Source organism: Meleagris gallopavo, chromosome 2 (assembly GCF_905368555.1).
Source record: "Meleagris gallopavo chromosome 2, MGAL_WU_HG_1.1, whole genome shotgun sequence".
Taxonomy (NCBI): Eukaryota; Metazoa; Chordata; class Aves; order Galliformes; family Phasianidae; genus Meleagris; species Meleagris gallopavo.
In genome coordinates, this window is record NC_139405.1 from 77,163,661 (window position 1) to 77,185,137 (window position 21,477).

The 21,477-nt window shown below is 38.0% G+C and overlaps 1 protein-coding gene across 2 annotated transcripts in view; it reads left to right on the forward strand.

Moving 5' to 3' along the window:
* The window catches only part of UBE3D (ubiquitin protein ligase E3D), a 76,295-nt gene that overhangs the window by 7,285 nt on the left and 47,533 nt on the right, over positions 1-21,477 (forward strand). For both annotated transcript variants that reach the window (XR_014881500.1, XM_085217730.1), the window contains exons 4-8: positions 978-1,209; positions 5,666-5,735; positions 8,112-8,181; positions 8,958-9,066; positions 12,247-12,416. Coding sequence is in view for 1 of the 2 variants with exons in the window: in XM_085217730.1 (XP_085073856.1) it covers positions 978-1,209; positions 5,666-5,735; positions 8,112-8,181; positions 8,958-9,066; positions 12,247-12,416 (651 nt within the window). In the remaining variant the exon portion in view is untranslated. The remainder of the gene's footprint in view (positions 1-977; positions 1,210-5,665; positions 5,736-8,111; positions 8,182-8,957; positions 9,067-12,246; positions 12,417-21,477) is intronic.

Genomic DNA, 21,477 nt, shown 5'->3' on the forward strand with positions numbered 1-21,477 from the left:
TATGTGGACAGTATTCATCAGTGCTTTTAAATTCTTAATAAAATCACGTGTGGTGAGGCCACAGAATGGTTATCGGAACTCCAAGCAGAAGCTACTAACTACTGAGCATAATGACTAAGGTAGTATTTATATAGTCACATGCATTTATTCCAGCTATCAGAGGGTGTTCTACAACTGAAAACAATGCTTCAACAGTTTGGCTTTTAAAATACTCAGTCACTGCAGGTAACCAAAGAAAGGAAGTTAAAAACAAAATAGATACAGGACACAAGGTGTGGTATTGCCTGTGGCATTGCTATATGGACATCTTGGTCCATATAGTAGCCCAGGAGAAGAGGATTTGATTTAGTGGGTTTGTTGGTGGTTTTGTTTTGTTGTTTTTTTTGTGGATTTTTTTTTTTTTTTTTGGTGTGTGTGTTTTGAAACTTGAATCTGAATCTAAATTAAGAATGCATTGTTTCATCCTTTTTTCTTTTTAATGGATACACACTGTGGTATTTTTGTCAGGATTTAGCTTTGTTTTGAAGTCTCTGACTTTGAGAGGCTTTGAAAGACATTCTGTGGCAGCTTTTTTTTTTGTTTTTCCTTTGTTTCCTTGTATATATTAAAGCTTGGTGCAAGGAAATTTTGCAATAATTAAAATAACTGCATAATCTCCATTGTTATATTTTTCTTGACTGAGTAGATCTGTTTTATTTTTACCATGTGATTAGTTACAAGGAAGTTATGCCAAATTCTGCTGTATAATCATTGAAGATTCACCCGTGGGAAAAGCTTCATCACAAACTTGGCAGGAAACACTTGGCCATCGCTTTCTCAGAATTCATCCAAAGAAAGTGTCTTTGACTGAAAGGAGAGTCAAGTACCTCCTTTTGGAGAAAGTGCTGTAGTTTTTTCTTTCCTTCTTGTAAGGAGTCCAGTCTCTTTGTTAGTGTCTTAGGAAATAGCATATGAAAATATTTCTTTTTCTCTGTTAGGAAATTTCTCAGAGTTCTTCCTCTACCAAGTGAAAACTGGAGTGCTTTAGTAGAAGAGTGGTGTTGTCACCCTAATCCGTTTGCAAGAAGCACTTTGCACCCTCAGCATGATGACTGTTTTCTTGGAGAGACTTTTCTCCTGTTGAATTCAAGAAATGAATCGTGTGTGCCTGAATATCTGAAGTGCAGCTCAGAGACTGAACATCACACTTCTCACAATGACTCTACCTTGGTAAAGTAGTTTGTTTTAATAATTCTTAAGGGAATGTATTTGAATTTTTTTCCTTGTGAAACACATTTTTATCACTGGCTTATTTAACTTACAAGTATTACAAGGGTGTTTTGAAGGTCAGACAGGGTTGTTGGCATTCAGCTGCAGAGAAGCCAGACAGTACATGCACTGTGTCATGACACTGACCTGGGTATGAACAGTATAGTTCTGGAACCAAGTATTCCCCTTTCCCCCAGAAAAATATCCTCAGTGGAGAACATCAACATTTATTCAGATCATAACTGTGATTGGTTAGGTGTTTGTCAAGGGATAGTGAAACAAAGCAAAAGGAGAAAACGAGAGTAGCAGTGCTTTTTTTCTTCAAATATGACTGGATGTATAACTATAAATATGATCAAAGGAAAGTGTGGGTTTTATGTTTTGTTTTGTTTTAGTAAGATTTAAAAAAAATCAGAATGTGTTTGAGATATAGCTCCTTTATGCTGGCAGAATGAAAGAAAAATGTTGTGCTTATTTGAGGGCCCTTTGGTAAAAAGGATCTGCCATTCCAGACTGTAACTGCTGAAGGTGACTTCTGTAAAGTGTTCCAGGAGGAGATATCCATCAGCTGAGTCTGAAGGAATAGGGCTACCATTTGGCTTAGAAACATCAAAATTTGTTGTTGTTCAGGAAAAAAAAAAAGTGTAGGCTGATACTGTTGTTTCAGTAGTGAGATGAGGAAATATGATGATTGCTTTACTTGTCTTGGAAATCCAGCACTCATAAAAGTCTGAGCAATAATTACTTCTGCCACCAAAAGAGCATCAAGTGATTTTAGCTTGCATTTCCATAAAATCTTTTCCGTTAGTGTACAGCTTGCCTGTATTTGTGCTAAGACTTATCCTGCAGATCAGTCCCATACTATGTGTTAAACCTAATAGTTTGAAGTTCTTCAGCAGTTTTGGAAACTGTTACTGCCTTGTGTGTCTGTAACAGCTGATATGCAGATTCCCTGCACCAAATTCTTCATTTATTGAAAGTAACGTCAGAGGCCCTGATTCTTATACAGTGCTGCTGTTTACCGTTGTAAGGGATTTGTATTATCTTCTTTTTAAATCACCAGGATTCCAGCAGATCAGTTGCCAATGGTGTGATGGCATCCAAGTGAGCCATCTGTTTTGAGAACAGTACTGTACTCCTGTCTGTATCTGCAAGTCCTGAAGCTATGGTCTCTCTAGTCTTGTTCCGTTGTTCTTTGAAAAGCAGAATTTGGGGAAGGGAATACAAGAACTGGTATCCTAAAAGGATTTCAGCATGAGAGAAGCAGATTAATCTGGATTAGCTCTTGGAGTTAGAAGACATAACTTTAATTGTCAAATAAGTATTCTTAAGAAGGTGGATAAGTAGAAGATCTTGAATTTCCAAGAGGACAATGCCTCTGCCAGAGGTTCCCAAAATTAATTATCTCACATTTCAGTAGTTTCAAAAGGGATCATGGAACAATGGGAACAAAGATGGGAAGAGGCAGTGTCTATGGAATTCATACTGCAGCCCAGAGAAAGAGGAGCAGTCTGCCCAGCGTACTTTTAAAATCAATTAAAGAAACGTTTGACAGGGAAATGTTGCCTTTCAGGCAGAAACATAATAAAAAAGATACGGGACAAAAATGTTACTGAGATATGGGTCAAACCAGAATAATAACAGAACTTTGAATGAGGGAGGAGGCTGTTTTCTGTCAGAAACTTACAATACTAATTTAGTGCGATGAATCTTCAGATCGGCTTTCTTGTTTAGAAGTTGAGAATTCTTTCCTTGTTTGTGTCAAATCCTTCTTTTTACATCTTTCAGGCTTACACTGAATTCCAATTTCCATGTTTTCATATTTCTAGCATCGCTCAGTTGCCAAGGAAATGAGCAGAAAACTGTAAGATCAGGCAGAAGCTGGATTAATAAGGGAAAAAGCCCTCATACTGAAACAGAAAATTCTTCCATAATATGAGAGGAATAGAAACAAGATAGATTACTATTGGCATAAATGTTCTCATTTTAGAGAATACCACTGCGGTTTGTCTCAGTATGAAAGTTCTTTTTTAATTGCATTGCAGTTCTTTGGAAAGTGTTTGCGTATGACCAAAATAGTAGCAGGAATATACTAGATATGCTTAAACAATCTTTTCCAGCCTCCTGTGGGACCAAGGCAGCATCCTTCCATCGCAAACATATTTCTCACATCTATTAGTCTTCCAGTGTAACATAGTCTTTTAAATGTCACATGGTTCTGCAGCATCCTAATAGTATCTCTTGGGGAAAATATTTTTCCCTGATGCCGGATCAGGGATCTTTAGGAATGGAAGCAGAAAATACTGGGCTGGTGATCCACTGCAGGTTGCCAGCAGCTACAAGTTATCAAATAGATATATTGATTTAATTAGTCTAGCTAAAGGGATTGCTTTTTCTGCTGAAGCTTGGTGCAGTGAGTTAGTGGTGGTTTATAGGTACAGTACTGCACAGTTCTCAGCTAGTACCTGTAACCATAGTCAGGAAAAAACATCTGAGTTGTAGCTTTCACAGAAGTGCTGCATATATACAGTTTACTGTGCAGTTTTTGTACCATCCTCAATACTCTTTCTCACAAAAGACAGTTTCCTTAGCTTTGCTCTTCACATTAGGAAAATATTCTGTGTATGTTTGAGAGCAGGGATTAGGAAAGGGAATAACTGTAAATATGAACCAGATGTTTTTTGTGATCTTCATAACAAGGGGGCTGCACTTCTGACATAGCTCTCTGAAGCTTTCATAGAGGCTGTAGAGCTCTCCCTTGAGCTTTATGGACTCCTGGTTTATGAGGAGAGGGAATCTGTAACGGACGTAACTCAGCATTTTCCTTCAGAAGATGAAAAGTGTACCTAAGACTATAGGATGCATTTTATACAATTTTTTTTTTTTAAATTCTGTAATGTGATAGGCCACAAGTTACCAACTTGTGATCTGGACAGAAGTCCACGAGAACTGTCTTGCATCACACATTTTAAAATTTGAAGACTGTAGTGGTGGCAATGAATATAAACCATTCTTCCCAAGAGATGCGTGTGTATTCTCTCCAGTTGGAATGTATAGGAACTGTAGGCATCTCTTAGGCTGCAGAAAAAGATAAATGCAGAGTGGCAATACTCTAATTTAATTTGCTTTAAATTTAGACAGTCTTATGTAGGCAAATCCTGTGGTATGATTTCTTAAGTTGGTTGTGACTTGTTTGGACTTTACCAAGCCTGTAAGGCAGTAGTTGTTCAACTGCACATTGGTATTCTTATACACTGTGTATTGAGTTAACAATTATGAAAGTATTTGTACAAAGACAATTTAGAGGTCTTCTCATTAGATTCCAGAATTTTTAGTTCCAGAAAGGTTTTTTAATTCAGGAACATCATTGTGTTTGCTTACACATGTTAATTCTGGATCAGAGTTGTACTGTGCTACAGCCAGGCTAATAATCTGACACAGAACTGATTCTGGAGTTTATATTTTATGTTAAAGTAGGAGTTGTGCTTACTTGTATCCATCTACTGATAATGAGTTTAAATATGAACACTGGAATTAGTAGAATAGAGCTGAATCCACATCGCCTTTCTGAAATACCATAATACATTGTATTCTGTAGTTCTTTCCTAGTAATTCTGCATACTCTATAGACCTTTTCTACTCTGCTGAGCATTAAACTGGTTATTCCTACAATCCTGTCCACAATGGCTAAAACTTTCTACTGAGTGATGGTAGCGTATGGGAGCTGTTGAGTCACAGCCTGAACCACTGAATGATCCCCTGGGGAAAGGACCCAGTCAGCCTGGGAGCACAGGTGAAGGCAACTCAGCTGTGTGAACTGGAAGGGGTGGAGCCTGGCTGCACCTCTCTTATACCCCCCCATTTAAGGGCCGACTGCTCTGGGGAAGGCTCTTTGGTTGGAGATCCCTCCCTTGGGGATTTTTTTCCCCGTGAGCCTAGATCCTCAGAGATGGGAGAGCATTCCTTTCCTGTTTGTCCCTTTTGCCATTCCACTTCTCTACTGCCTTTCCACTGCGCTAATCTTTCTGACTGTAACAGGTAGTCATTTTACAGCCTAGTATTTTGTATATATAATTAGAAATAGTTCTTGTGTGCATTATTTTGCCTTTATCAAAATTGAATTTACCTCATTGCTTTATCGTACAGTCACTGAATATTATGAGATTCTCTTGTTATCTGATGTAGGTTGTCCTATGTGATTGGTAATACTGCCAGATTTAAAAATTGGTATGAAGCTTTAAAGCATGTCAAAGTGTAGAAGACTGAAGTAGTAAATGCACATCTTTGTATATGTGAACATAAGGGGAGCAGACTAAAGTACAAAGTTCACTATACATTTCTGGGAGTATGTTAAAATTATACAGTTCTTTTTCAGAATAACTGAGCAGCATTTAAAAGGTGTTTCTTTGTCCTACAGAAATCAAAGGAAAATACCAGAGTAATTTGTGAGCGCTGCAAGACAACACTGGGAGAAACAGTATCATCAGGTATTGCGTGTGTAATCTTAACTATACTTGCCTGCATCAGCTAATGAGCATCACAGGTTAAAAACTTCAGAGGAATGTTGTTTATCAGAAAAAATGTAATGCTGGTGGCAGTGTATTTGTGTCATTCCTTCCTAGAATTGCTCTCTCTGTGAGACCTTGAGCTAATGACTTACTGCAGGGATGTTCCTTGTTTTGGTTTTTGTGGCGTATTTGGTTAATTCTAAAGCTTTGAAAGATGGGAAGCATTGTTCCAGTTTAGTAGCAGTCCCAGTCAAACAGGAGACCTGAAAAATTGCAGATCGTTTCTTTTGTTGTCAGTCATACAGAATGATGGAAAGGTTAATTCTTAACTTATCTTAAGCTTCTAGTGCTTTGTTAACTGTTATTGCTAACAGCAAGTCTGGTTTCATGAAAAGGAAGTCTCACATCATTTGATGATGAAATTGTGAGATTCTTGATTTTCTAAAAGCAGTTGTGACATTGAGTATTTAAGGCTTACCTGAAGCATTCAGAAGATGTTCCTCCAAATGCCATTTTTAACAGAGAGATAAGCAGTGGTGATAGGACTGTTTCTAGCAGGATTTTTTTCTTTCGTTCTCCCTCTGCGCTACTGCAGATGTGTGAGTCCATCTCAGTTCAGAGAATATAAAAATGTAGCAGGAAATGCAAAGCCTGTTTCAGAAATTAGTCATGAGGAGACAGAAGACAGAAGTTTGAGTGGTTATTCTGTACAAAGATCTAAAAAATACAAGCACTAAGAAAAGTGCTTTTAAGGTAAGACATTTGAAATCCTACAAAGCAAGTTGTAAGACTTTGCAAAATCAGGGGCTAGAAAAGATCTTTACAGATCCTCACGAATTAGTGCCCTCATCTAAGTCTTCAGACAACTCTAGCAATCCATAGTTGATGTGATCATTGGTAGAGGAAACGGGAAACAGTGTAGACATGCAGGGAATTGTTCTGGACTCTATGTTTTGGTGGAGTTAGAAAGCTTGTTGGTTGCTTTCAGCGTATTTCATCAGCAGTAGGAACTTTATGGAGAATTTAAAGGACAGACACAAATATGTTCTTTTCCCCACCTCTATTCCAATATATGCTTAGCTTTTTTTTGGCAGGGGGAGGGGGAATTCCCACCTTCTATTTCTGTGTGTAAACATCTTCTCAATTCCCAATGCCTTTTGCAGCAGTGGAACCTATTCTTTGCTTAGAGTAAGCCTTCTTGGACAGGGCACAGCATGGAGCAGGCTAGAATTAGCTCAGAGGTAACATACAATTTCTTAACAGTGAGGATAATTAAATGAACTATAATACTTATCAAGACAAGGAGTGGAGTTGGCAAGCCATTAGAATCGTTAAAACAGGATTAAGTGTCTTACTGAGAATCATAGAATGGATTGGGTTAGAAGGGACTTTAAAGACTGTCTGGTTCCGATTTCCTTGCTGTGAGCAGAGAAGCTTATTTTCATCCAGTTTTTATGGTGTTTCTGGACAGCTGTCAAATGAGGCAATCCATTCTACTCTTGAAATTTATGGAACTGATGAATCTTTGCTATTGCTCATATGTTAAGGCTTGTTGGAATTAAGTTCTTTGTATATGTTACCTTTTCTGCTTGCTATTTGGTTAGACTGGTGTGTAGGGCTTGGAGCTTCGATGTGATAGTTTTTGACATTCTTGATGAAGTCTAAATTCTGAACTCAAAACACTTCCATTTGGTGTTAAAAGAATGTCTTACTGGAGCTTTTTGAAAGCACATTGAAACTTGGAATGTGTGTTTCATATATTAACATTATGTTAGTGCAGTTTTTGGAAAGAGAGTTTACCCTGCCTCTTTGAGCAAAGAAAATGATGCCCGTGGGTAATGTTACTAAAACTCTTGTGGTTCGCTGCAGCATTACTGAGCAGCAGAGGGTACTAAAATACTATGTAAGCTATGCTGATCTCAGAAATTTAGGAAAGTTTTTTTCACTATGTCTTACAGGTTTTTCTTGATAGCAGTGCATAGTGGACAGGAGTTAATTGACACCAGTAAACATCAGTATTTAAGACATTTCAGTCCAGGTGTTTGGGTTCTTGCATGCTTTGTTTCAAGGTGATTGTTCCTACTGTTAAACAGGGATCAGTGTGAATGATAGACTACTAGAATGCTGCTCTGAAATAATTACACAATCAGCAATGTTTTCTTTTATGAGATACTTCTCCCACAGACCCAAGCAGGAATTTGATCACATGCTGCACATCTTAATTGACTGTGGAACAAGAAACTAATTATAGTGTAATTAAATACAATGATACTGTGACTTACAGTCTATTTGTAAAAAAAAAAAAAAAAAAAAAAAAAAAAAGTCTTCATTCTTTAAAGGTGTTTTTCATTTTAGATACTGTTAAATACTATGTCACTGAGGTGATTATTTGGCCATCTGAGGAAAGCTTCAGCACAATACCAAGGTAAAAAAAAAAAAAATAAAAAATAAAAATCAGATAAGTTGCTTAGTTTTTTATATTCTGGAAAGGATGCTAGCAACCTAGTAAAATTTTAATATTGAAATTTTTAAGTATAACAAAGTGCTGCATTTTAAAGGTAATGTACTCTGTATTCACTCATGCATAATTTTGTTTGTGTGTATAATAAGGAGATTACAATTTGTTGCAGTATTTCACTGTTCAGCCAATAAACAAAAATAAAAAACTTGAATTATTTAAGTTTTCATGGCATTTGGTGACTAATTATTGAAACTGAAGATTATTATGTAGAGTGAAATAAGCTTGTAATGTTTCATTGGAAGTTGGGCTTTTAGATTCTCAAGTAATTCAATTTGTAGCTAAGATGGCACAGAACTTGATCCACTTATCTTGTATTATATACTTTGCATTAGTCATTGGTCTTTCTATCTTGAGTATGTACATTTTTCTGAACTTTGTGTTTTTATGTATAAAGTATAAGGAAAAGCGTTTACTCATCATTTGATGCTTGGCGTTGGTTAAAGTAAGGGATATGGAGCAATTTAGACTGCTGATCTGTTAAATAGTTCCTGTTGCAGGAGGTAGAAAGTGGTTTTGGTGGAGAGGAAGATAAAGAAACTCAATTTCTTTATAAAAATGCATAGTAAGATTATAGTGGAATTGACGGTATGAAGTTGCTCATACTTGCACTGCATTGGTATGAATGACCTTACCTGTGTAGTTGCCATTAAAATGTACAATGCATTTAATTCTTTAAACAGGTCTCAATTCATACAGAGCGTGGTTGCTCAGTGTCTTGTGGAATTGTCCTCTGCTAAAAGCACATTTAGATTCACCATAAAAGGTGACAATGGAAGGATCTATATTCTGGTAAGTTTTTTATCTTAAAAAAAGTTTGCTAGGTAAAGCAAAAGCTGTGTCTGTAAGCAAGGAAAAAAGGGAAATCCATTTAGTACTTTCAATCATCAGACTGGTATTCAGCCAGTTATAGGAAAGCGAGGCACCTCATATGTTACAGTTTCTTGGGAATATAAACACCATCACTCTCAAGGGCACTTTCCTGGCTTTTCTTCCTGTGCGTGATGCCCTGTGGCCAGTTCAGATCAGCTGTCCTGCTGTGTCCCCTCACTTTCACAAATGCTTTCTTAAATCAGGAGAAATTATTCATGTAGTCAATATATTGCATGGGAAAGTGAAACGCAAACAATGGTAAAATTTCCAATTATACTTTTTATTTGGGTTTTTGTGTGTGCGTTGAACATCAAAAAGGCCTTGCTGATAATACTCGGAGAACAGTACACACACTGACAGGTGTTCCAGAAATACAGCTTAAGTCTTGAGACTGAGATCTTGTGGATACAAGTGTAATGTAAGTAGTGTTTATACTAATGTTTGCAAATTAAAAAAAAAAAAAAAAAAAAACTGCTTAGGGCTGTAGGTACACAGAGAAGTGGTCTCATCACTGATATATAGTGGGCAAACTGTTCCATTTGTTTGTATTCTTTTTTTTTTTTGAAATGTTTTTTAAAGCACAAGTTTATGCATATACTCACTGTTATTTTCTCTGTATATATCACTTAACATTATACAGTTACATTATCTATGGAGATCATAACTTGAGTTTCTGTTTAAATTGGTGATAACCGAGTTTTTGAAAACTGTGTACTTAAGGATTTTTTTTAAAGACCGAGAATAAACAAAACTGTGACAGAAGACTAAAATGTGGCTCAGACAAATCTTTTCTTATCCTATCTGTATCATCTCCTAGATGGGATTCATCTAATAAAACTCCGGAAGGTACAGCTGTGAAAATTTGATGGTAGGGTCCTGAGTGGTTGAGTACTAACTCAATCTTAATGAAGTTGTTCTTCGGAGTAGGATTAGGTAAGTTAACTCGTATTTTAGCATTGAGTGGGAAGGGAGTAGGAAGATAACCCGAGAAAAGAAATGAGACAAATGGGAGGGACTTGTCAGTCAGATTCTGATTCTTCGATTGTGTTTTTGAGAGCTTGAGCAGAGTGAGTGGGCATTTGTCAAGGCTAGAGAAGGGGATGTTGCAGCAATCAAGATGTGATGACTACCTTGTTGAACCTTAGCTAACCATCTCTTTTAGAGAGTTGTATTCTCTCTGAGATACGAAGACAACCACACTTAATCCGTTTAGTTTAAATGTGAGGACAGAGGTGTTGTAATGGAGTGTATGTACAGTATCAACAAATGTGATGCCAAAAGTAGTGGTAATGTCCCCAATAGCTGGGAGTGAGGAGGAAAAACAGCTGTTTCCAACCATGTTAAATCAGAGTTTATGCCTTACTGTTCTCAAAGGGAAGCTGAAGACATAGGTTGAGATTTTAGGAAACTCATGGAATGTAGATTGCTGTATTTTACTTAGTTGGATCAAGACCCACCATGTATAACTGAGATTTGTTGCAGCTCTTTTCCGGACAATATCTTTGAAACTTACTGGCAGGATGATTTAAAAAGGAAAAAGCCACATGAAGATACTTTCTCCCGAAGCTGCCATTTGAGAAAAGATCATCAATCTGCGTTATGAATAAATTCTAAACTTCTAAAAATCTATCTGTCTTTGGTTGAAAGCTCTTTTCTTACTGGAGTTAACGTCAGAGGAATTTGGTTCAGCAGGCACTGTTTTTGTACAAAATAGAAGAAAGAAAGATTGTCTGTTGTCAACAGAATGGTTGAAAGCACAAATGAAAATCTGAATGCTGTGCTAGCCACAAATAACATATATAAGCTTCTTTGAGTCGCTGCGCTCAGCTTAGTGAGCGGTTGTTCATTCACACCAAAAGCAGGATTTGAAAATAATTCATTCATAGTTGATAGTTGTAGAATATACTTTTTTTTTTTTTTTTTTTTTTTCCCCTCGTAGCGAAGAGTTTATTCTTCCCTTCTAAAGGTTCAGTTGATTGTTTTGCACTGTGGGCTAAATTACTAATACAGACCTGTGGTGTCACTATTGAAAAAAGGACATTCTTTGAATAAGTGGTAGGAAGTTGCTGTCACAAATGGCACATCAGCACTTTTGATAGAAGTACTTTTCACATAGTTCATGTTGCAAATAAAATGGATTAATGGCTTTCTCTAAAGATAGATCCAGGAAAATTCTGATAGATATAACTGTTCCATAGACTAAGGATAGTCGCCTTCTAAAAAGCATCCAAAGGGGGCTTCTTAAAAAGGAAGTCTTAATTTCAAAATTAAGAAACGCTGTTTAATTAAAGCTAATTGTGGTGGTAATGGCCTTCGTGTTTAGGTTGCTTCTCTTCTGTCCCCGTTTTCTCCAACATCCTCAAAGTGCAACTTAAAGCACCATGTGTGACAGCCCGAGCTGTGAGGTATATTTTACAGTTCAGTTTATGAATGTGTACTTAGAGTTACCAGAACAAAACTGATAAACAGCCACTTGCTAAGTGTGAAGTGCAGCTGCTTGTCATCATTTATGTTTGTATGCTAAATTGATCTCTCTCAGAACTTCTTTATCCATTCATCAGTGAAAGTTTTACAAATAAGTATAGAGATATTCTGAGCTTTGATCTCTAAACTGTGATTGTTGCATTCAATTATGACATATTCTATGTGTCCTGCTATCAGTGGCTTTTTTTCCTCACTTGTCACATCATACACCTGCTACCAGCCTTACCTTAGACCATGTTAATTGCTATTCTTCTCATTCTATTTCTTAGCTCTATCCAGTCATAAGTAAATGTTTTGTAAAACTTCTTACTTGTTCACGCTTCTAGTGGGCAGTCTTTCAGTTCCCTGCCTGTAGCATGCAGTCATTCAAAACGACGTGCTCTACTAGAGTGAAAGAGGTCTTAATAGTGAATGACTGTTTTAACACCTGGTTTTCTTCTCCAGGGACTGTGATATGTAATAGTGAAACTAAAATGTCAGTTTGCTGTTTTTTGACACTTCCTTAAAACTGTCGTGTTGTGTTAGTATCAGCTGTTCATGGTGCATCAGATTTAGGATCAGAGTAGAAGAAGAAATTGATGTCATCCTCAGTAAAATTTATTTCTTTATTTATAGATATGGCTTTTAAATTCTGAGACATTGCTGGTGGAGTCCTCGGGAAGTTCCTCCTCCCACAGTGTCTTTACACTGTTTGGTGATAATTTCATGCCTAGCTGTGGACCGTCAGGGATGTGGAATGCTGTCAAAGTTCTCTACCAGCCGTGCGTTAAGAACAGGAATAAAGAGTAAGTATGGTCTTTTCTGACCTCAGATTGTGATTTTTGATTAATTTCAATTTTCAGGTCAAAAATATTTCTTTGAGGTCCTTTGGACAGTCCAGTAATGTCAGAGGTATATGTACCTTTTCAGAATTACATGTTTTACTCTTTTTCGTTTCGTTACCAAAAGGGAAAATAATAGTTTGGTTTTCCCTTAGAGAAAATCTAATGGTTAAATTTTTGCAGCATGATATTAATTATGTAGACGAGAGTAACGCTCTTAGAGGCACACGTATAAATGATACAAATAAAGTTATCTCTCTTACATGGGAGAATGATTTACTTTTTCATCATTTTTTTCCTTTTCTGAACTCACTGTGTACTTTTAGAGCTTGGTCTTTTCTTCAGCTCTATTCACAGATGCTGGAAAGATTGTGGTGCCATGAATTCCAAGGAGGAGGAGTGAGGTCTATCCATACTGTCTCAGACATGCTACTCTATGGCTGTAGCTCTGGGCAGCATAATTGAAGGAAATTGAGCATGGGCTGCTGCTTGAATGATGCTTGAGTTTAGCCAGATCTTTCTCTTTGACTTTTTTTTAAATTTGTATGTTTTACATGAAAATCCGATCTCATCTGTCAAGATACTTAGAGGACTAATCCTCTCTGTGATTCCCCAGTAAAGGGCATCTTTGGTACAGCTGAAATCAAGAGGGCAGAGGTGGTTGCTCATAGTTCAGCAGGTTTTATCTGCCTGTTCCAACTTCAGTCTTGACCATTAAAATTATGCTTTGCTTTGTAAGAGGTAGAGTTGTGTACAGGACTGGAATGTCTTAACCCAAACGACCTTTTGCTACCTTTCTAGTGGGTCACAATAAATTAGAATAATTTCTGTTTATGTGGACAGTGTGCTTAGCAGTGCCACTGTTAAGATATACTACTTGTAACCTAGAAGAATATGAATAATGCCATACAGTAAACCTCTGCTTTTTGCATTACTTATTTGTGAAGGAGACCTTTTAGATGATTCAGAAATTCATTGAGATAACAAATTAGCCTGAGTGTGTGTAACTATAAATTGCATTCAAACCAGTGGTGGCAATATCTCAAGCACAAATGAGATCTAAAGGAAAGGGGAAAGAGAAGAGGTAAGGAAGGTGGTTGAGTTGAATGCCATACCAATATTTATGTTTCCAAGTCTGCTAGTGCCCTTAGAAAGGAAAAATATTATTTGAGCAAATTTTCAAAAGACATTATGACAAATGTTCTACCTAATTAAAGGCTGTAACTGTTCAAAAGCAAAGATATGAGAATATTGATTAAGCAGTGACTCTGACCTTGAAAGTGATAGAAAACTTTTGATGTAATTTCTTGCTTTTAGTTCTGTAGTTATAGAACAGACAGATGTTTTTGTGTACGTCACCCTTAAATAATGGTTTGGTGTTTTTATTTTTCCTTCAAATTTTGGAAATAAGATGAAAGTTTTAAAGAGCTATGTATGTATTTAAAATGTAGAAGGTGTTCCCTAAAGATTCAGTGAGTACACAACTAACTTACAGTCCAAGAGCTCATAAAAGTACAACAAAATATCTTGCACAGACAAGGAGGTATGCACACATCATACACGTTTGGATGTTTTCATGGGAGAAATGTACACCCTGCAAAAATGTGATGCGTTATAGTGAATATTGCCAAGATTATCTGTCTTAATTTTCAAACAGACTCCAATATTGAGTAAATGAAATAAACTCTCTAACAGGGAATAAATTTAAAGTGGAACTATTTAAATAAAAAGATGATATTACAGGACAAACTATTACTGTTATTTATATAAGAGAAAAGATTACCTTTATGAATGGTGTAGCTTCAGAAGTTGGCATTGGAAATATGTGATCTAAAATGTTATTTAGTGAGCAAAAATATATCTTGAAGGATTTACTTTTAAATTACTTATTGTTAGAGTGGGGGATATTAGAAGAACCACTACTTGCTCTTAAAGATGTTCAGTTTACCGCTTTTAAGTCATAGAGTTATAACTCACAATTTTGTGAGATTTAATTACCTTAAGACATACTTTTACATAAATTGAGGTAAAAGTCACATCTATTTAGTGACTTACCTAGTGTTCAAAAAAGCTTTTCTTGAATAGTGTTCTCAGCAGCAAAATTTTACTATGTGATTGTATTTGGTTCTTCTATTTTCCCAGGCAGACTGGTTACAGTTCACTTTTTTTGAAGGTTACCTTGTATTTATCTTCGGAATTTGATGGTGAACCTAAGGCACAACTCAGGTTTTAATTCTCCTCTAGCAGTAACTGTTCTTTCCTTGGCTTATAATGCAAAAACAGAAGAGAGAGGACCATAGAGGTTTGTTGTAATTTCATTCTCTCAAGCATGTTGGGAGCTTTTTTATGTTTTGGTGTAGGTGTGGTATAAGAAATTAATACACATCCATTTAATACTGTTATCTCTGTTGTATCTTCTTACATGCTTGTTTCCCAAACTGATATTTAAGTACATTGTTGTCATTTCTTCCAGTTAGGAATTTTAAAAAGCAGAAGAAAACTGCCAGATGTGCCTACAAGTTTGTCTACAAGCTGTTATTAACAGTGCTAGTTCATTCTTGTTCCAAAGTTAATGTGTGGTAGCCCAGTGTGCTTTATGGAACAGAATCATTTAGCTTGTTTTTGGTGATGGAACAAGTACGAATTGGTTTAAAAGAATGGTTTGTTTTTGTTTGATTCAATCTACATCAGTATTGCCAGTAAATGTCAGATCACTGAATCCCAGTATGGTTGAGGTTGAAAAGGGAGGCCATCTGGCCCAGTGCTCTGCTCAATCATGGGCACCTATGGTCGGCTGCATAGCATGGGTGACTGGGTAGCTACACCCTGAACTACCTGAAGTTTCCTCTGTGGGAAAACTACTACTTCTGAAGGTTGTGTTTGCTGCTTGCACTGACAGCCTAGAGGATTTGAGCTCTACCTTTAAAATAACTGCTATGGTAGAGAATTAGTGAGAGTGAAAAAAAATATCGCTTTTGAATCTGAACATAGCAAATGAGTGTATCTAAATTAGTGTGATTAAAACTACTGTTTTATTTCCTGTGATGTTAACTCAAAAGAATATATTTAAGTGCCACATCAGATGTGGGTTGAAATTGCACTGATTCATAGGCATTAGCAGTTGAAATTGCACTGATTCATAGGCATTAGCAGCAATATATTTTCTTCTGCACACTATTGATTTTGGTGTCTACTGATTTGATTAAAGGTTCGGGTTCTTTTGTCTGATGTTGCTGTTCTGGTACTTGAAAGAACCTTGAAGTATAAAATGTGTAAAGCAGATATTGGAGGTGAATTTTTTTATGTGACTCAAATATTTTAAATAACTTGGACAGCCAGCAAGTAAATTCACCTGCTCACTGTGGAAAGGTACGGAGGGTTGTGTTTTTGACAGGCAACTTCTGCTGAGCTTCTTTTTCTGTGTAGTGATTACAGCTCCCAATTCTGCCCTTATTGAATTAAATACAAGATTTTGGAAAGATTTTGGACTTTGAGATGGAAGAACAAAAATATTCAAACTGATATAATGGCATGTATCTTTAGTCTGTTGTACTTACCTAGAAAAACGCATGTATGTTGTGGCGACAGGAGAGCTGGTGGTTCTGTTTTCATATTGTTTGATGTGCGACTCTGTATTCTTTCCTTCAGAGGTGCAGAAACTATAGTTATTGTTGGCTTAGCACTGTTTTCCCATTCTTAGCTGTTCTAGTAAAGCACAGTAAAAATGACATAATGCTTCAATCTGTTTCTACACTTATCATTTGGCTTGAAATAGTGCCTCGATGCACAGTAAGAATGAAATCTTTGTGCATTGAACAGTAATGTAAACACAACAGAGGAGAAAGTATCAAAAATAGTGCAACTTGTTTAATGCAATGTGCTTGTGTTTAGTTCACATATTTCACAGAATTGGTTGGAAGGGACCTCTAGAGATCATCGAGACCAACCCCCCTGCCAAAGCAGGTTCCCTACACCAGGTCGCACAGGTAGGCGTCCAGGCGAGACTTGAATATCTCCAGAGAAGGAGACTCCACAACCCCCCTGGGCAGCCTGTTCCAGTGCTCCGTCACCCTCACCGTGAAGAAGTTCTTACGCACATTCATGCGGAACTTCCTATGCTGCAGCTTATGTCCGTTTCCCCTCGTCCTGTCTCCACGTACCACTGAAAAGAGACTGGCCTCACCGCTATGGCCGCCACACCTCAGATATTTATAAACCTGGATCAGGTCCCCTCTCAGTCGTCTTTTCTCAAGGCTAAACAGAGCCAGTTCACTTAGCCTTTCTTCATAGGGGAGATGCTCCAGGCCCTTCACCATCTTTGTGGCCCTATTATTTCAAGAATTTTGAAGAAAATGTCTAATTTCTTAAATAGTGTTTCAGCTATCGCATTCCAATAGTAATTGCTTGTTTCTGCATACACATCTACCTTTAAAATACTGCAGGGCTTTTGGATCCTGTAGTCTGTTGTAAGGGATTAGAATATTGTTCTGAGCTTCATGCTGCCTGTGAATGAAAGAAGCATCTCTGTTCTATTCTCTGGGATAGTGACTAAAGTAGTGAATAGAATAGATCTGAGGACATATCATGTAGAGCCTTGGGAATGAATTATTAACAGCTGTGCTCTGGGTATTTTTTTCCAACAAGCTCTGTGTGTTAGAAGAACAATCAGCAGCTAATAAGGCAGAGTGAAGTTAAGGCATGGGTAGATATATCCAGACATGCTATTTATAGTGTAGCCCTTGGCACTTTCCTTGCAGAGCCCTATTCTGCTGATCTTTCTGAGGACTGCCTTTTAAGTGTTGTATTGACGTAACCTTTGCATCTTACTTCAGCTATTAAACAGGGCTGGAGATACGTCTCCTATGTGTGATAGCATGAGTCCTGAGTAGATTTGCCAACGGTTAGGTTCCTGCCCTTGTAGGAGCTGTATAAGCAGTCTTTCTGCAACAAATTAGTTGAAAGTATATGCAGAAGAACAGTACTCTGTCATTTCTTAGTGAAGGACGCCTCATGCATTTTCTGCTCTGTTCTTACTGAGGAATTTATTGGTGCCTGCCACTCTTCTCACAGCAAGGCTCCTTTTCTCCACCTACAAATCTGCTGTGCAGCCAGGAGAGGTCTTCCTTTCAAGTAATGGGTTCTTGGCAAGTAAGATGTTGTACAACCAACTTTGACTGCTGGGAGTGATAATGTTAAATACTGCTGGAGTGAGTGTGTTGTGAAAATGTGTGAAGAAAATGGAAAATAAGGCTACGCAGCAATTTGACTATAGTTGGTCTCAGAAAAATTTTGTGAAAGTACAGTTAGAGGAAATTATACTTCTCCTTTTATAGTAGCGTACTAGGTAAAGCTTTAGTTTTCAAAAAGTTAGCAATAACTTTTTATTTCTTATATGCATCCAAAGTCTCCCTGAATGGTTTATAGCTTTTACAGAAGCCTTCTCCTAGGCAAGAATTCACTGCTTAGCATTTCAGAGTTGAAAAGCAACTTCCAGGATGTTTGCTTATTTTCTATTAATTATAGAAGGATAGAATAAGCTAGAAATAATGATTTCATGGCTCAGAATTTGTTTCTTTTTATTTCTAGTGCTTTTGTTACAGTTTTTAATTACATCCAACTCTGTATGTAATGACATTTTTTCTTGATGCTCTGTTATTGATGGATTGCAGAAAATCAAATTGTTTATTTGCCCCCAAAGTGGTTTTCATTCCATATATGACTGTATAGTAATTTAATTTGCCTCCATAAATGTACCAAAATGTCCCAATTCAGTCTGAAGTTTCTTAAATTCCACAATATATCACTGATTTCTCACATGGCTGAAATAGCAAGATTTCTCCTAATGTTTCAGTAACCCTGGTAGAAGACATACTGGGTACACAGAGACCCAGAGCTGACTGACAGAGAAATGGCCAGTTTTTTACTGTTCTGTGGTTTTTTTACAATGACTTTTGTAGTAGAAGTTGCTTATTGTGCTATCTCTGCCACGATTAATATGCATGGTATATTAATGTGTGTTTGCAAACAGATTGTGAAGAATCTGTTTTATTTTGAATATATATATTTTTTCTTTTCTGTTTCCCGTCTTCGATTCTTTCATGGTATCAGGAGAACTGACACTGTGGATGGGGTGCTTTGCTTTAAAAGAGCTGACTGAGCAGAGCTTTTTGAAAGATGTGATCTGATGACAGTCAAGGGTTTTAGGGCAGGAGAGGAAAAAACTTTTTAGAGTTCAAGGAAGATGTATATGGATGCTGTAAACCTGCTGAACATGTAGGAAGGGATGACAGTGCTTTTTTTTTTTTTTTTTTTTCATAGCTAAGGATTGTTCTTGAGAGGAAAGATCTGTTCTTTACTGGTAACATCCTTTTCCCATCTCTAGGAAAAGATGTATTTAAGTGTAAGTCTCAGGAGAAAGATGCTGACACTAGCTTATTGAAACTAGACCTAAAACATGCAACATCCTTTTATGGTTGTTACTGAAAAACTTCTTAATTGATTTTTAAATAGGTGTATCTTTCCAACTCTTTGGAGCTGTCATGTTTTTGATGTCTAATCTTTCCAACTTTTAATAGTCTTAGAAGTACTGGGTTAGAGAAGAATAAGAAAAACAGAAAAAGATAGTGGAATAAAACCTTTGTCTACCAAATGAGGTCTCTTGGATCCTTTGCTCAGATTTTGCTCATGTTATTTCAGTTGGGCTTGTTGCTTAGGGTACCTTTTGGCTCAATTTTTGAAGTTTAGTCCTGAAGACAGAGGAGGTAGGATTCTACTAGTTAGTGTTTTATTTTATAAAGATGGATTTTTCAACCCTGATTCAACTGCTTGTGAAAATTTGATGAATAGTTTCCCTTTCTTGTTGCATAGCATAAAAAATGCGTATGTTTCAGTACTCATCTTGCAAGGTACTGCTGTTGAACTGTGCATTAGAAGTGATAAATGCTGTATGCACAACAGTAATTGATAATGTACAAAGAAGAAATTGAATGTAAATACAATTGCTGAGTTACCTTTTGGGTTCTAATTGGGTCATACCAGAATTTGTGATGGGAGAACTGATGAGTTAGTTTGGAAAAAAATTGCTATTAAAGCCGGCGAGACAATATGAAACTAATTTAAAACATTTGAAACAGCTGCATTGTCAAGTAGTTAATTCCACTTTTATGAGATCATAAGGGTATAAGAAATTCCATGCTGGGCCAAATCAGTGTTCCCTCTATCCTCTCTCTGAGATCAGGAGGTGTTATTTAGAGGAGCATGTAAGCCTCAGGACATTCTTGTACTACTCAGCTTATATTGTTGTTTTATTAAGGATGTTAAAGGGATACAGCCCTGCCTGTTTCCTTTAGTATCTGTTTGTGCATCTTAGGACCATCTTTTGTATAAACACTTTTTGACCTTAATGGTGCTGTCTGCCTCCATAGTCTCTTAAAACAGCAAGTTCCAGATTTTCACTACTGCTGCAGAGTATTCTTTTTTACTTGTTTTAAACTGATCTCCTGCTAGTTTCGTGAATTGCCTCTAGATCTAGGGGGATTTGGTGAACAAAATTCTGCATTTATACTGGCAAAATAGACATGGAGATCACAATCACAGAATTGTAGGGGTTGAAAGGGACCTCTAGAGATCATCGAGACCAACCCCCCTGCCAAAGCAGGTTCCCTACACCAGGTCGCACAGGTAGGCGTCCAGGCGAGACTTGAATATCTCCAGAGAAGGAGATTCCACAACCCCCCTGGGCAGCCTGTTCCAGCGCTCCGTCACCCTCACCGTGAAGAAGTTCTTACACACATTCGTGCGAAACTTCCTATGCTGCAGCTGATGTCCGTTTCCCCTCGTCCTGTCTCCACGTACCACTGAAAAGAGACTGGCCTCACTGCTATGGCCGCCACTCCTCAGATATTTATAAACCTGGATCAGGTCCCCTCTCAGTCGTCTTTTCTCCAGGCTAAACAGACCCAGTTCACTTAGCCTTTCTTCATAGGGGAGATGCTCCAGGCCCTTCACCATCTCTGTGGCCCTCTGCTGGACTCTTTCCAAGAGATCCCTGTCTTTTTTGTAGTGGGGAGCCCAGAACTGGACACAGTACTCCAGATGAGGCCTTACCAGGGCAGAGTAGAGGGGGAGGATCACCTCCCTCGACCTGCTGGACACACTCTTCTTAATGCACCCCAGAATGCCATTGGCCTTTTTGGCCACGAGGGCACACTGCTGGCTCATGGCCAACCTGTCGTCCACCAGGACGCCCAGGTCGCTCTCTGCAGAGTTCCTCTCCAGCAGCTCTGTATTGGTGCATGCAATTATTCCTCCCTAGGTGTAAGACCCTACACTTGATTTTGTTGAACCTCATCCGGTTTCTTACTGCCCAGCTCTCCAGCCTGTCCAGGTCTCGCTGAATGGCAGCACAGCCTTCAGGCGTGTCAGCCAATCCCCCCAACTTCATATCATCAGCAAACTTGCTGAGGGTGGCCACTATCCCCTCATCAAGGTCATTGATGAAGATGTTGAACAAGACCGGACCCAGCACAGACCCCTGGGGGACACCACTGGTTACAGGTCTCCAGCCAGACTCTGCACCACCAACAGCGACCCTCTGTGCTCTGCCAGTCAGCCAGTTCTCAACCCACCTCACTGTCCACTCATCTATCCCACACTTCCTCAGCTTTGTTATAAGGATGTCATGGGAGACAGTATCAAACGCCTTTCTAAAATCAAGGTAGATTACATCTACCGCTCTTCCCCCATCCACTCAGCATGTGACAGCATCATAGAAGGCCTCCAAGTTGGTCGAGCACGACCTCCCCTTGGTGAACCCATGCTGACTACTCCTGATAACCTCCTTTTCTCCCAGCTGTCTGGAGATGGTATCCAGCACAAGCTGTTCCATCACCTTTCCAGGGACAGAGGTGAGGCCTGGCAGGCCTATAATTACCCGGGTCTTCCTTCTTGCCCTTTTTGAAGACCGGAGTGACATTGGCTATCCTCCAGTCTTCAGGGACCTCCCCTGTTATCCAAGACCTCTCAA